The sequence below is a fragment of the Diadema setosum genome, chromosome 21 (genome assembly GCF_964275005.1).
Source record: "Diadema setosum chromosome 21, eeDiaSeto1, whole genome shotgun sequence".
Classification (NCBI taxonomy): Eukaryota; Metazoa; Echinodermata; class Echinoidea; order Diadematoida; family Diadematidae; genus Diadema; species Diadema setosum.
The window spans coordinates 20,977,972-20,991,217 of NC_092705.1; the positions used below are offsets into that span (position 1 = coordinate 20,977,972).

General features: G+C 38.4%; 1 protein-coding gene across 1 annotated transcript in view; it reads left to right on the forward strand.

The window, feature by feature from the left end:
• LOC140244394 (uncharacterized) overlaps positions 1–13,246 on the forward strand; it is a 59,342-nt gene that overhangs the window by 13,707 nt on the left and 32,389 nt on the right. Inside the window, exons 9-10 of the mRNA XM_072324033.1 lie at positions 5,313–5,390; positions 6,294–7,031. Coding sequence (XP_072180134.1) covers positions 5,313–5,390; positions 6,294–7,031 — 816 coding nt within the window. The remainder of the gene's footprint in view (positions 1–5,312; positions 5,391–6,293; positions 7,032–13,246) is intronic.

The following is a 13,246-nucleotide window of genomic DNA, read 5'->3' on the forward strand; positions in this document are numbered from 1 at the left end:
GGAAATGTATGGGTTGGTATACTTTTGACTGATATTTTGCATTTGACGAGGACATAGTGTATATATAATATACGGTAAAAATGCTATTTTCACAATAATCTTTGTTTTTCAAACCAATAATGTGACTTTTTTAAGGTACGTGACATCTATCATCTGACCATGTTCTGGATCTGACATATCTTGAGTATGTACCACAAAATTATAAGAAGTCTATGAAGACGTATAAAATTACAGAGAACAATATTGAAATATCAAAGTCCTAGACAGACGAACGTCCGTGATGCTTCTATCTCTATCGCTGAGACTGCAAATTCTACTTTGTTGTCCCAACTGTAATGTATACGAAAACTTGGTGTTCCACCTGATGTACATATCCTGCAAGAATTGTAGGTCTGCTGGCTGTTCTTTCTACGTAACATTCTTTTATGCAAGATTGTACTCAGTTTACTTCACGGAAGTTCGTCCGCTATTTCCTAATAAAGATCGTAGTCCATTAAACATTATTGGCGATACTGTTCACAGTCCTAATCAACGAAGATCTAGCCACATGGTAATATGTTTTGAGTTTCTGTCCATCACTTATCAAATGCCAACCGAAATTGAATTTTTGGACGAACCTCCGAGAAAAAAAGAATTATCGAGTGGGGCACCATCTTGCTTTGATGGCGCAGGTGCATCTTATCTTTGGCTCTCTAGCCGAGGAGCTGCGTGCCATGTTTAGAGCGAACTGGGGCTTGTCTGCAGTTTTTGTACCGTACTATGCATACAATTCACCGAAAACCAAGCAAGTAGTGAATATTTTCTCTGAAAATCCACCTCCTACTCCCTCTCTGAGGAATATAATATATGCTTAAAGGGTGTCAAATTTCTAAAAAAAAAAAATGCATTGAAAATACCTTTTCACGCACAATTTTGAACGAGTTCGGAAGGCTACGTACTCTCTATCGATTTTGAATGGAATTGAATTGATTAGTTATCCGTCCTGGAGCATGACCCCATTTATAGAACGAACGTCCATGATGTCCGTGACAATTTCAGCAAACGTTCGTGACGTAAACAATCAGACCGAAAGGGATAATTTGTCTCAAAAGTGCCCTTTATTTTTTCAAACTTTCAGCTCAAATATCGCAAAAGTAAAGTTTTACAAAGGAAACAATGAGCTTAGAGCAGTAGTTTCAGAATTTCTAAGACGGTATGTGATCATGATGAACAAACAGCTCAAAATTTATATGCTATTTTACGCTTGTATTTCCTCAAATTATATAAATACAGCCAAATACTGAACACCAAGTTTTAGGAAACTGGAAGTTTGCGTAATCTGTAATTTCTGTGCATTTACATTTCTTTCTAATGAAGTTTTGGAGTCAATCTGCACTGTTAAAAGTTCTGAAAGTTTCGCTCATGGACGTTCGGTCCGAAAAAAAGAAATATCTGATAACTACAATTATATCATTTTACGATAAGTTAATGTTACTTGAAAATATTAGTACATTACTGAGTCTCTCATACCCAAAAGTGAATAAGATTCAGCGTTCAATTTACCTGTAATAACAAAAGCAAAACGTTTTACTCACGGATGTTCGTTGTTAGAAGAAGTCCATGGATTACTTGTACATAGTCAAGATAGGAGGAGATAGAGGAACAGTGCCACTTTTTAGTGACTGATGCTCCCCATGTACATCTTTTGTGTATGGTAGCTGCCATCTCAAACAGAACACATCCATATTGGGTCTCCATCACGGACTTTCGTTCTAATTGCCATATGTTCTATTCTTTTATGCACTCTCATTTTTACCTTCACAACGACTTTTCTCTCATTCCCTATGTAGCCTGAACATTTTGCGACCAAAAAGAACGAAAAAAAAAAATCCAAAAAGTGTTAGCAGTCACATTCGGAATATATTGAAAAGGAAAGGATGAAATGACGGAAGAAGTCTGTAATGGGCATGTGGCAAGAAGAAACGTAAAAGTTCAAAAAGAACGTGGAAGTAGTTGAATGAAAATGAGAAGAAACTGAGAAGGGATCGAGCTCCAACACGTATACAAAAGGACTGCCAGTGCACTCACGTTATGCCGAATTCCTCTGGAGGGGCTGTTTTTGTTTGTTTGTTTAAATCTATTCATTAAAATTTCGTAACAAGAGAACAAAAATAATGCAGTACACAATTATTGTATTATGAAAACACGCAAACCTGCGTTTATCATAACATGGTGTTTTTTTTTTTAATACTCATCAATGAAGAGCAATGTTAATTTGTAATTCTATCTCATACATCTTTTTTCAGTCTTAAGTTTGAGAGACAGAGATGTCGTCAAGTTATTTGAGTTTTTGTGCTTACCTTGAAAACACATGTTTAAAAAGTGATGATTTAGTAATATGTCTAAGGTCCGTAATTTGATACGTTCGCTATCCCAAAGATTCGTTACTCCGAATGTTCGTTATTCCCTGGATTCATTATTCCAAAGGTTCGTTATTCCGACACCCCTTGAAAAAGAAAATGGTTCGTAATAGATTCAGGAGGTTCCTTGTTCCAAAGGTTCTTATTCCGAAAGTTTGTTTATCCGAAAATTAAATACTAAGGTTCACTATTCTGAAGGTCCATTCTTCTAAAAGTGGAATCGGCCCGATATTCGTTTAGGTGAAAACAATATGAGGTTTTTAAATCTGGAGGCTTTGGTTGTTAATTTGTTTCTCCACATTCAGATTAACGAACCTTATTTTTGTTCCAATTAACAAACCTTTCGGTTAACCTTCGGAGATTCCTATCATTTACCTAAAAAGCTTCACGATAACAAACCTGTATTAATTTTCGGATTGAGAAAACCGTATGAATAACTGGCCTTCGAAATAATGCGCTACAAAATGTTCTTTATAAGGAATCATATTGTATGATATGGGGGGTTACAAAGTTTCACAAGTCACAAACATCAAACTAAGTTAAATGGACTTAGTGTGTTTTGTTGTGACGAAACTTCGGAGTAACGAACCTTATATCATTTCTGACTAATATGATAACACAAATTCTCCTCGGTGACAGTGTGTAAGGAGCAAACGCAAAGGGATTTCTGCTTAAACACACTGAAACGTGAAGCGTTTGCCCTCTGCAGCTAAACTTCGTATTTCGATAACGCAGCACATTTTTTGTTTTTTGTTTTTCTTTGTCAATTCTTTGACTGTGACTGTGTTCGTTATAAGCAAATTTTGCATTGTAGACTTTAGATAACAAATTTAGGACCTCAATCTGTACTTCGTGATTTCGAAGTTTTGGTAACTATATTTGATGTCAAGGACGTGCACTGTATCGCGATTACATGCATGGGAACGTTAAATTTTTGAAATCAGTCAGATAATTTTGAAATCAGTCAACTCTCAATGCGATCTTGTTTTATTTTTTTTTTTCATACGGACTTGGGTTAATAATCGATCTTCAGTTAAGACGTTATGAAAAACATCATCCAATTTATTTGTGTGATGGTATACTGAAAGCAATGTGTGGGGAAAATACCTTTTTTATTTTCAGAGGTTTCCAATGGCCTGCTTACAAGTAACAAAACATGACATTCCATTTGACTTTTCTTAACCTGAAGTGTAAATTTACAAATGGAAAAAATGTAAATTTACAAATGGAAGTCAGTATAATTGCCGAGTTAACTGATTTGCTTGATAGAACATACTAGCGACAAGGAGTAATGTTTTATCAGATAGACTACGTCACTGAGCTTACACGTCATACACGTACGATCGTACGTCCATCTATACGAGAGATGGAAAGTGTTTTCTTTGATACATCAGCATGAAAAGAGAAACAAGCATTAACAATTCAGAATTGGTAATAATTATTTAGGATTTTGCAGAGGAATTTGTTCTCGACATGAAATCGCTGTTTACTGTGAATAGAATGCGTTTCCAACTCCAAAGAACTGCATTGTTCAATATCTTGTTTGTTCGGAATGTCCGTGAGCTATATGCGAAACGCCGTGATGAAAACGGTTACAGCTCGTTATTCCGAAGGTTCGTTATTCTGAAGGCTCTTCAGTCCGGAGATTCGTTTTTTCGAAGGTTCGTTATTCCGAATTTCATTTTCGGATTAACAAATCTTCGGAATAACGAACCTTCGGAATAGCGCCACAAATGTTCGGATTAACGAACCCTTTTTCATTTTCGGATTAACGAACCTCGAGGTATAGGGACTTTGTGTGTTTCGGATTAACGAACATTCGGATTAAAGAACTTTTGGAATAGCGAACCTTCGGAATAACGAACAGCACCCATGAAAACTATGCTGTGTTTGCTTGGTTATAGAGACTACCTAGATCAGGGGCACGTTAAAAGAGCATCTTATTATTTAGGAGTAAGGATTAAAGTGTGGGATAGTGAAATAAGAGGTCGAAATATTGAACTTCTCTGGAATGCGCGTAAATTGGAGAAAGTGTTTAGCGAGAGAGTTATATTTTAACAGAAACAACAAATTTGGTTAAATCTTCAGTCGTCTACCATTACGTGAAAAGCCAGGGTATGTTCATGTTGACATTGAAAAACATGACAGCTGATATGTCATGAAAATTTGACTCACATTTAAGTTTCAATTGGAGTTACAAAGAAATCGGATGATTCTAACGAGAAGCATGTTTTTGTAAATAAGTGACAGTTGCATTAACATGGTACCAAGGTGATAAGTTTACCAAGAAAAGTCACACATCAATTGGGATTTGAAGTAGATAAATTGAAAAAAAAAAACACCTTAAAAAACTTCATGGGTCGTCAATGCCATTAAAGACTTTAGTTTATCTGTTTTTGCCATGAAAATACATGCCAGTGAAATATCTGTAGCATGGCTATGATTTCTGTGAAGAGAAAAACCAAGGAATTATGAGTGATGGAGCTGTACAGAGCATCAACACAGCAGAAGATTGCACAAGAATATTGTCCTTACGTGGAGTCAGTTGAAATTTGAGATTGAAATACTTGCGATACATTATTTATGAGTGGTGTGTTTGTCATACAGTAAAAACAGTCCCTGCATGGTGATATCTTTTAAGAGAAATTATCAAGTGCTGAAAGAAGTACCCATGCATCTTAGGTGTTATATGTCACAGGTAATACCTATTCAGTGCTGTGGACAAGAAGTAGAACATCAAATCTCAGAAACTTTGAAACCACCTGTTAGATCCCAGGTATTCAGCACGCCAGCACTTCTTTGCTGTTCTTTTGGCTTGGTAAAGGGGTTCCCCATGTCTTGCAATGAAAGTCAGCCATATTCATGAGCAAATTGTCTTGAATAATATGTGTCCAATTCATTGGTTCCTGCTAGACTCTAAACCAGCCGCTTTTGGTGCATCTGGAGGAACTCTTTCCTTTGAGAATGTGACAGCTGCAGCCAAACCGTTAAGTAAGCTCCAACCGTGGTCATCATTAAAAATGTACAGAAACATGACAATTTTGTCCCTCTCACTGGTGTAGACTCTTTAACAATTCAATGGAGATGGACATCCAGGTTTATTTTCTATATCAAAATGTCATTTTAGCTCTTCAATATACATCCATAAAAACCTATATAGAGCACATTCATTTCTCAAATATTGCCCTGTATAAGGCATGGTTTTAGAACTATTATTTTTGCGTACATCTCAGAACCATTTTGTTGTCAGTCAGAATAAGAATCAAATATTGCAATGGTTCATTTACTGTAAACGAAATTGAGAACAGTTCCATATACATATTTCCTTTCACATGCATGTGCTGTAGCTATACCAAATAGAAAGCAAAGATGCCAAGTTCAAAAAACTTTTATGAGTTGAGATTTTTATGACTCGGCATCTCGGCGCTCAAGGGGATGTCCCCGTCCCATGGTAGGGAGCTTTTTAAAATTATTAGCTCTTAATGATTCGATCTGGTGCATACTTAAGTGACTATTTTTTACTAATTTTGAAAGGCAAAAGGGAAATATACCTTCAATTGCAACTATCACTTAAATCCTTTGAGCTATATGCTCCTTATTTTTGGCCCAAATTGCAGACTTCACCAGATGCGTGAGAAAAATGGGTGCCATGCGTGAGATCGTGAGACAGACCCTAAATGCTTGAGTCTCACGCAGAATGCGTGAGACTTGGTAGCTCTGAGAAAGTTCACTACTCTGGTCAACCTGTATACATGTATACAATATGTACACATATTAAAGCAACCATGCATACAGTACACCATACATGTACATCTACTAGAAGGTACATTCATGACAGACTCATGTGTATTTGATGTTCGTAGCAGTTAGCTTTTTGTTTGTTTTTGCTCTCAGGTGCCAGTCCCAGTGTCCAGCAGGCTGCAGGGAGGGGTGTGTACCAGACACACCCTGCTTATCACCCATTGGCGTCTGGGGCATACTACGACCCCCACATGGTACCAATCTCCCCCATGCCCGGTGGCCAAGCCTGGTACCCGTCACCATCGGCATACAGGGTGCCATCGCCGGTGCCCAACCCTGCCTACTATGCCGCCCAGCAATACCAACGCCAATTTCATGTTGGAATTGTACCCAAACAGTTCTCAAGCTTTTCTGCTGGGTCTTCCACTGCGGCTGCCACAAAGCCCAGCCAAACCTTCAACTTCTTCTCTCCGAGCACCATCAAACCGGCGCCGTCTCTGGCCAAGCCAGTGACCACTTCTGCAGCGGCGTCTCCCTTTGGTGGGTTCTCCTTCGGCGTTACCTCGACGACCGCATCCGCTTCCTCCACCATTCCCACTGCCAGTGTCTTCAAACCTGCCGGGAGTGCCAAAGCGGCGCCAGCATCCACCTCACATCAGGACGCTTCTCCTGCCGTGTTTCCAGCCAAGCCTTGTCTGGTACAAGACTCCCGGACTTTGTCCCCATACCCGGGTTTCTACTCATCGCCCAAGACATACCCAGAGAGCCCCCTGGCAGAACAGAGCTCTCATTCACAGAGGAAGCCGGGTCAGATCCCACTCGCGAGAGACTCGGCCCAGCCCAAGACAACTGACTCTCCAAAAACTGTCACCTTCAAGCCTGAAATTGATGGTAAGACTTTTCCTTTCACTCAGCAACCACGGGTCATGTGTTTAGATGTATCAGAGTTGTTTTTTTTTTAAATATTTTTCAATAGAAATTGAAAGCAAAATGAGTTGAGATCAAGTTATAGTTTATGTTGTCCAGATTACATGATTGACTAAAATTTCTTCGACAGAAATCCAATGATTTGTCTTTAAATTTAGTTGTGAGATTCTAGAAGTGCGTGCATTGCATCTCATTTTTAATTTTCTGGGGAGAATATTATCTTTCTTTCACAGGTGCAGATTTTTATGAAACATATGAATGTAAAATAAATTTGCTGTGATATAGTTCTTCATAGTTATGCTTAAATCCCCAAAATTTGTTTTGATTGGGAATTGAGGTAACAGTTCCCAAACACAAGGTGCGATTGTTATCATGGTAAGCCCTGTAGAAGTTTCAGTAGTTCTGTTCAGAATAGGGGGTTGTATATGGGTGAGAATTTTGTACGATGTACAATTGCCAGTTTTCACACCTTGTGGCACTCATTCCCCTAGAACACACCAGGATGATCTAAGAAACCAGTTTCTTTAATGGCATCTCAAAGCCTGGTAAATTTCTTTTCAGGAAATGTATGGGTTGGTATACTTTTGACTGATATTTTGCATTTGACGAGGACATAGTGTATATATTTATATACGGTAAAAATGCTATTTTCACAATAATCTTTGTTTTTCAAACCAATAATGTGACTTTTTTAAGGTACGTGACATCTATCATCTGACCATGTTCTGGATCTGACATATCTTGAGTATGTACCACAAAATTATAAGAAGTCTATGAAGACGTATAAAATTACAGAGAACAATATTGAAATATCAAAGTCCTAGACAGACGAACGTCCGTGATGCTTCTATCTCTATCGCTGAGACTGCAAATTCTACTTTGTTGTCCCAACTGTAATGTATACGAAAACTTGGTGTTCCACCTGATGTACATATCCTGCAAGAATTGTAGGTCTGCTGGCTGTTCTTTCTACGTAACATTCTTTTATGCAAGATTGTACTCAGTTTACTTCACGGAAGTTCGTCCGCTACATATTTCCTAATAAAGATCGTAGTCCATTAAACATTATTGGCGATACTGTTCACAGTCCTAATCCAGGGCTGCAGACTGGCGCCGGTCCGACGGTCAAAGACCGGTAAAAGTCACTGTCGGACCGGTAACTTTTCAGGAAATCCACAAGTTACCGGTCCGACATGACCAGTAAAAATAAAGCGTTGGTGGGGTCAGTAGAAAGAAAAGAGCAGCCCCGATCAGGGAGAAACAGAATGCAAGATATCGCACTGTTCAACAAGTTTTACGCAAGTTTTCGTTTATGTCTACCGGTGCACTTTGTACAGTAAACATACATTACAGTTTTGTAGTTTTGAGCACTAGCAGTCGACCAGTTATTCGCCCTCGCTTGCGCATTTGGCGCTGCTCACGCACTGCCATGCAATGCAATACATGCAGAGCATGTACAGTGTAACTGCTTTTCGTTTGCTTGCGATCGGCGGTCATGCCAGAAAAGAAGCATTGATAGAAGCGCACGTATTTCTGGGTCATTTTACTCATGATTTTTTAACGCAAGATCGATCCGATCCCGGCTTCGCAGCAGCGTGGCAGTTTGTTAGAACTAATTTACTTGTGTCGATTTTTAGAAAAAGTAAAAACACATGCGATATTCAGCGATACAGTAAATGGATCTGATTGCGTTCATTTTCATTTTACACAGTCATTTAACAAATGGCTAATATTTTCATTCGATCAGAATGGTCTCATAATGAAGATAGGCGCAAAAAGGATCACGAAATCGGCTCTTCCGTGTACTTTTTAAGAACGCATGTACAAAATGTGAAGAGATAATACTAGGGAGGAAAAAAAAATCATGAAATCATGGCAGTCCCGCTTACTGAGGTACAAATCGTCCCAAAAAGGATCATGAATTCGACTGGCCGCGTCGTATCTTTCAAAAGCTCATGTACGAAATGCGAAGAGATTACAGAGGAGAGAAAAAAAAAATAAAAAATAAAGGACACATTTTGGTGAGTGCATCATAAAAGATTACAGCCGAATAACAATTCATGAAATCAACGCAATCCCGTTGAAATTTGAGGAAATAATAGGCGCAAAAAGGATCTTGAATTCAGTCCTGCATGCCGTGTTGGTTATCAAAAACGCATGCACAAATGCGACGAGATTATCGGGAGAAAAATATAAAAAAAAAACACATTTTACCCTTCTGGTGCGTGGATCATAAAAGATTACATCTGAAGTAATTCATGAAATCGCCACAATCCCGCTGATATTTGAGGTAGAAATAGGCGCAAAAAGGATCGTGAATTCGGCCGTGTCGTATACCTTTTAAGAACGCATGTACGAAATGGGAAAAGATTAGCGGGAGAAAAATAAAGGACACATTTTCACCCCTTTTGGCGCTTGCATCATATAGATTACAGCCGAAAAGTAATTCATGAAAATTTCGCAATCCCGTTGGAATTTGAGTAAACAATAATAGGCGCAAAAAGAATATCGAATTCGGCCCTGCATGCAATGTATAATTTTGAAAACGCATGCACAAATGCGAAGAAATTATCGGGAGAAAAATAAAGAACGCATTTTCAACCCTTCTGGTGAATGTATCACTAAAGATTTCAGCCGAAATAGTTAATGACATATCGCAATCCCGCTGATATTTGATGTAGAAATAGGCGCTAAAAGGATCGTGAATTCGGCCGTGACGTATAGGCATGTACGCAATGCGAAGTGATTATTGGGTGAAAAATACAGGACACATTTTCAAACCCTTTTGGCCCGTGCATCATAAAGATTAGAGCCGAATAATAATTCATAAAATCATTGCAATCCCGTTGAAGTTTGAGGAAACGATATAGGCGCAAAAGAATCATGATTTTTGGCTGTGTCGTGTATCTTTTAAGAACGCATTTTCGAAATGCGAAGAGTTTATCGGGGAAAAATAAAGGACACATTTTCAACCTCTTTTGGCGCGTGTATCATAAAAGATTGCATCCGAAGTCATACATGAAATCATCGCAATCCCGCTGATATTTGAGGTAGAAATAGACGCAAAAAGGATCATGAATTCGGCCGTGTCGTATACCTTTCAAGAACGCATGTACGGAATGCGAAGAGATTATGGGGAGAAAAATAAAGAACGCATTTTCAACCATTCTCGCTGGTGGGTGCATCACAAAGGATTACATCTGATGAAGTAATTCATAAAATTGCCACAATTCGGCTGATATTTAATGTAGAAATAGGCGATAAAAGGATCGTGAATTCAGCCGTGTCGTATACACATGTACGAAATGCGAAGAGATTATTGGGAGAAAAATATACAGGACACATTTTCAACCCCTTTTGGCCCGTGCATCATAAAGATTACAGCCGCATAATAATTCATGAAATCATCGCAATCCCGTTGAAGTTTGAGGAAACAATAGGCGCAAAAAGAATCATGATTTTTGGCCGTGTCGTATATCTTTTAAGCACGCATTTACGAAATGCGAAGAGTTTATCCGGGAAAAATAAAGGACACATTTTCAACCCACTTTGGTGCGTTATCATAAAAGATTACAACCGAAGTTATTTATAAAATCATCGCAATCCCGCTGATATTTTGGGTAGAAATAGGCGCAAATAAAGATCGTGAATTCGGCCGTGTCGTATACCTTTCAAGAACGCATGTACGGAATGCGAAGAGATTATGGGGAGAAAAATAAAGAACGCATTTTCAACCATTCTCGCCGGTGCGTGCATCACAAAAAGTTACATCCGAAGTAATTCATGAAATCGCCACAATTCCGCTGATATTTGAGGTAGAAATAGGCGCAAAAAGTATCATGAATTCGGCCATGTGGTGCATCTTTTTAAGAACGCACTTACGAAATTCGAAGAGTTTATCGGGAAAAATAAAGGACACATTTTCAACCTCTTTTGGCGCTTGCATCTGAAAATATTACAGCCGAAGTAATTTATGAAATCGTCACAATCCCGCTAATATTTGAGGTGGAAATGGGCGCAAAAAGGATTGCGAATTCGGTCCTGCATGACGTGTACCTTTCAAGAACGCATGCACAATGCGAATAGATTATCGGGAGAAAAATAAAGAACCCCTTGTACTGATAGCGCGTGCATCAGAAAATATCACAGCTAAAATAATTCATTAAATCGTCGCAATCCAACTGACCACCAAGAGCAGGTTACGCCGCAAGTTCGTGCGCCGATGTTTAGAAAAAGTCACAAACGCATTTGATACAATCGTGCGCCGATGTTTAGAAAAAGTCACAAACGCATTTGATACAATCTGATTTTGTTCATTATCATTTTACACTGTAATTCACAAACAAACATTCTATTTTTTTCCTATCTTTTTTTTTTATTTCTTGTGCAATAAATAATGCAAGTTTAAAAAAAGAATATTAATCTGTAAAATGTACATGGGTAAGGTGGTACGTCCATAAAAAACAAGAAAATAAGTTTGCAAGTCATTTAATGTTTTTTTAGGTTGTCGTTGTTGACCGGTAAATTTTCTGTTCGGACCGGTAAAAAATAGTAAAATGGGGCATTTACCGGTCCGACAGAGACAGGTTGGACCGGCAGAAAAAATGGGTTAGTGTGCAGCCCTGCCTAATCAACGAAGATCTAGCCACATGGTAATATGTTTTGAGTTTCTGTCCATCACTTATCAAATGCCAACCGAAATTGAATTTTTGGACGAACCTCCGAGAAAAAAAGAATTATCGAGTGGGGCACCATCTTGCTTTGATGGCGCAGGTGCATCCTATCTTTGGCTCTCTAGCCGAGGAGCTGCGTGCCATGTTTAGAGCGAACTGGGGCTTGTCTGCAGTTTTTGTACCGTACTATGCATACAATTCACCGAAAACCAAGCAAGTAGTGAATATTTTCTCTGAAAATCCACCTCCTACTCCCTCTCTGAGGAATATAATATATGCTTAAAGGGTGTCAAATTTCTAAAAAAAAAAAATGCATTGAAAATACCTTTTCACGCACAATTTTGAACGAGTTCGGAAGGCTACGTACTCTCTATCGATTTTGAATGGAATTGAATTGATTAGTTATCCGTCCTGGAGCATGACCCCATTTATAGAACGAACGTCCATGATGTCCGTGACAATTTCAGCAAACGTTCGTGACGTAAACAATCAGACCGAAAGGGATAATTTGTCTCAAAAGTGCCCTTTATTTTTTCAAACTTTCAGCTCAAATATCGCAAAAGTAAAGTTTTACAAAGGAAACAATGAGCTTAGAGCAGTAGTTTCAGAATTTCTAAGACGGTATGTGATCATGATGAACAAACAGCTCAAAATTTATATGCTATTTTACGCTTGTATTTCCTCAAATTATATAAATACAGCCAAATACTGAACACCAAGTTTTAGGAAACTGGAAGTTTGCGTAATCTGTAATTTCTGTGCATTTACATTTCTTTCTAATGAAGTTTTGGAGACAATCTGCACTGTTATAAGTTCTGAAAGTTTCGCTCATGGACGTTCGGTCCGAAAAAAAGAAATATCTGATAACTACAATTATATCATTTTACGATAAGTTAATGTTACTTGAAAATATTAGTACATTACTGAGTCTCTCATACCCAAAAGTGAATAAGATTCAGCGTTCAATTTACCTGTAATAACAAAAGCAAAACGTTTTACTCACGGATGTTCGTTGTTAGAAGAAGTCCATGGATTACTTGTACATAGTCAAGATAGGAGGAGATAGAGGAACAGTGCCACATTTTAGTGACTGATACTCCCCATGTACATCTTTTGTGTATGGTAGCTGCCATCTCAAACAGAACACATCCATATTGGGTCTCCATCACGGACGTTCGTTCTAATTGCCATATGTTCTATTCTTTTATGCACTCTCATTTTTACCTTCACAACGACTTTTCTCTCATTCCCTATGTAGCCTGAACATTTTGCGACCAAAAAGAACGAAAAAAAAATCCAAAAAGTGTTAGCAGTCACATTCGGAATATATTGAAAAGGAAAGGATGAAATGACGGAAGAAGTCTGTAATGGGCATGTGGCAAGAAGAAACGTAAAAGTTCAAAAAGAACGTGGAAGTAGTTGAATGAAAATGAGAAGAAACTGAGAAGGGATCGAGCTCCAATACGTATACAAAAGGACTGCCAGTGCACTCACGTTATGCCGAAT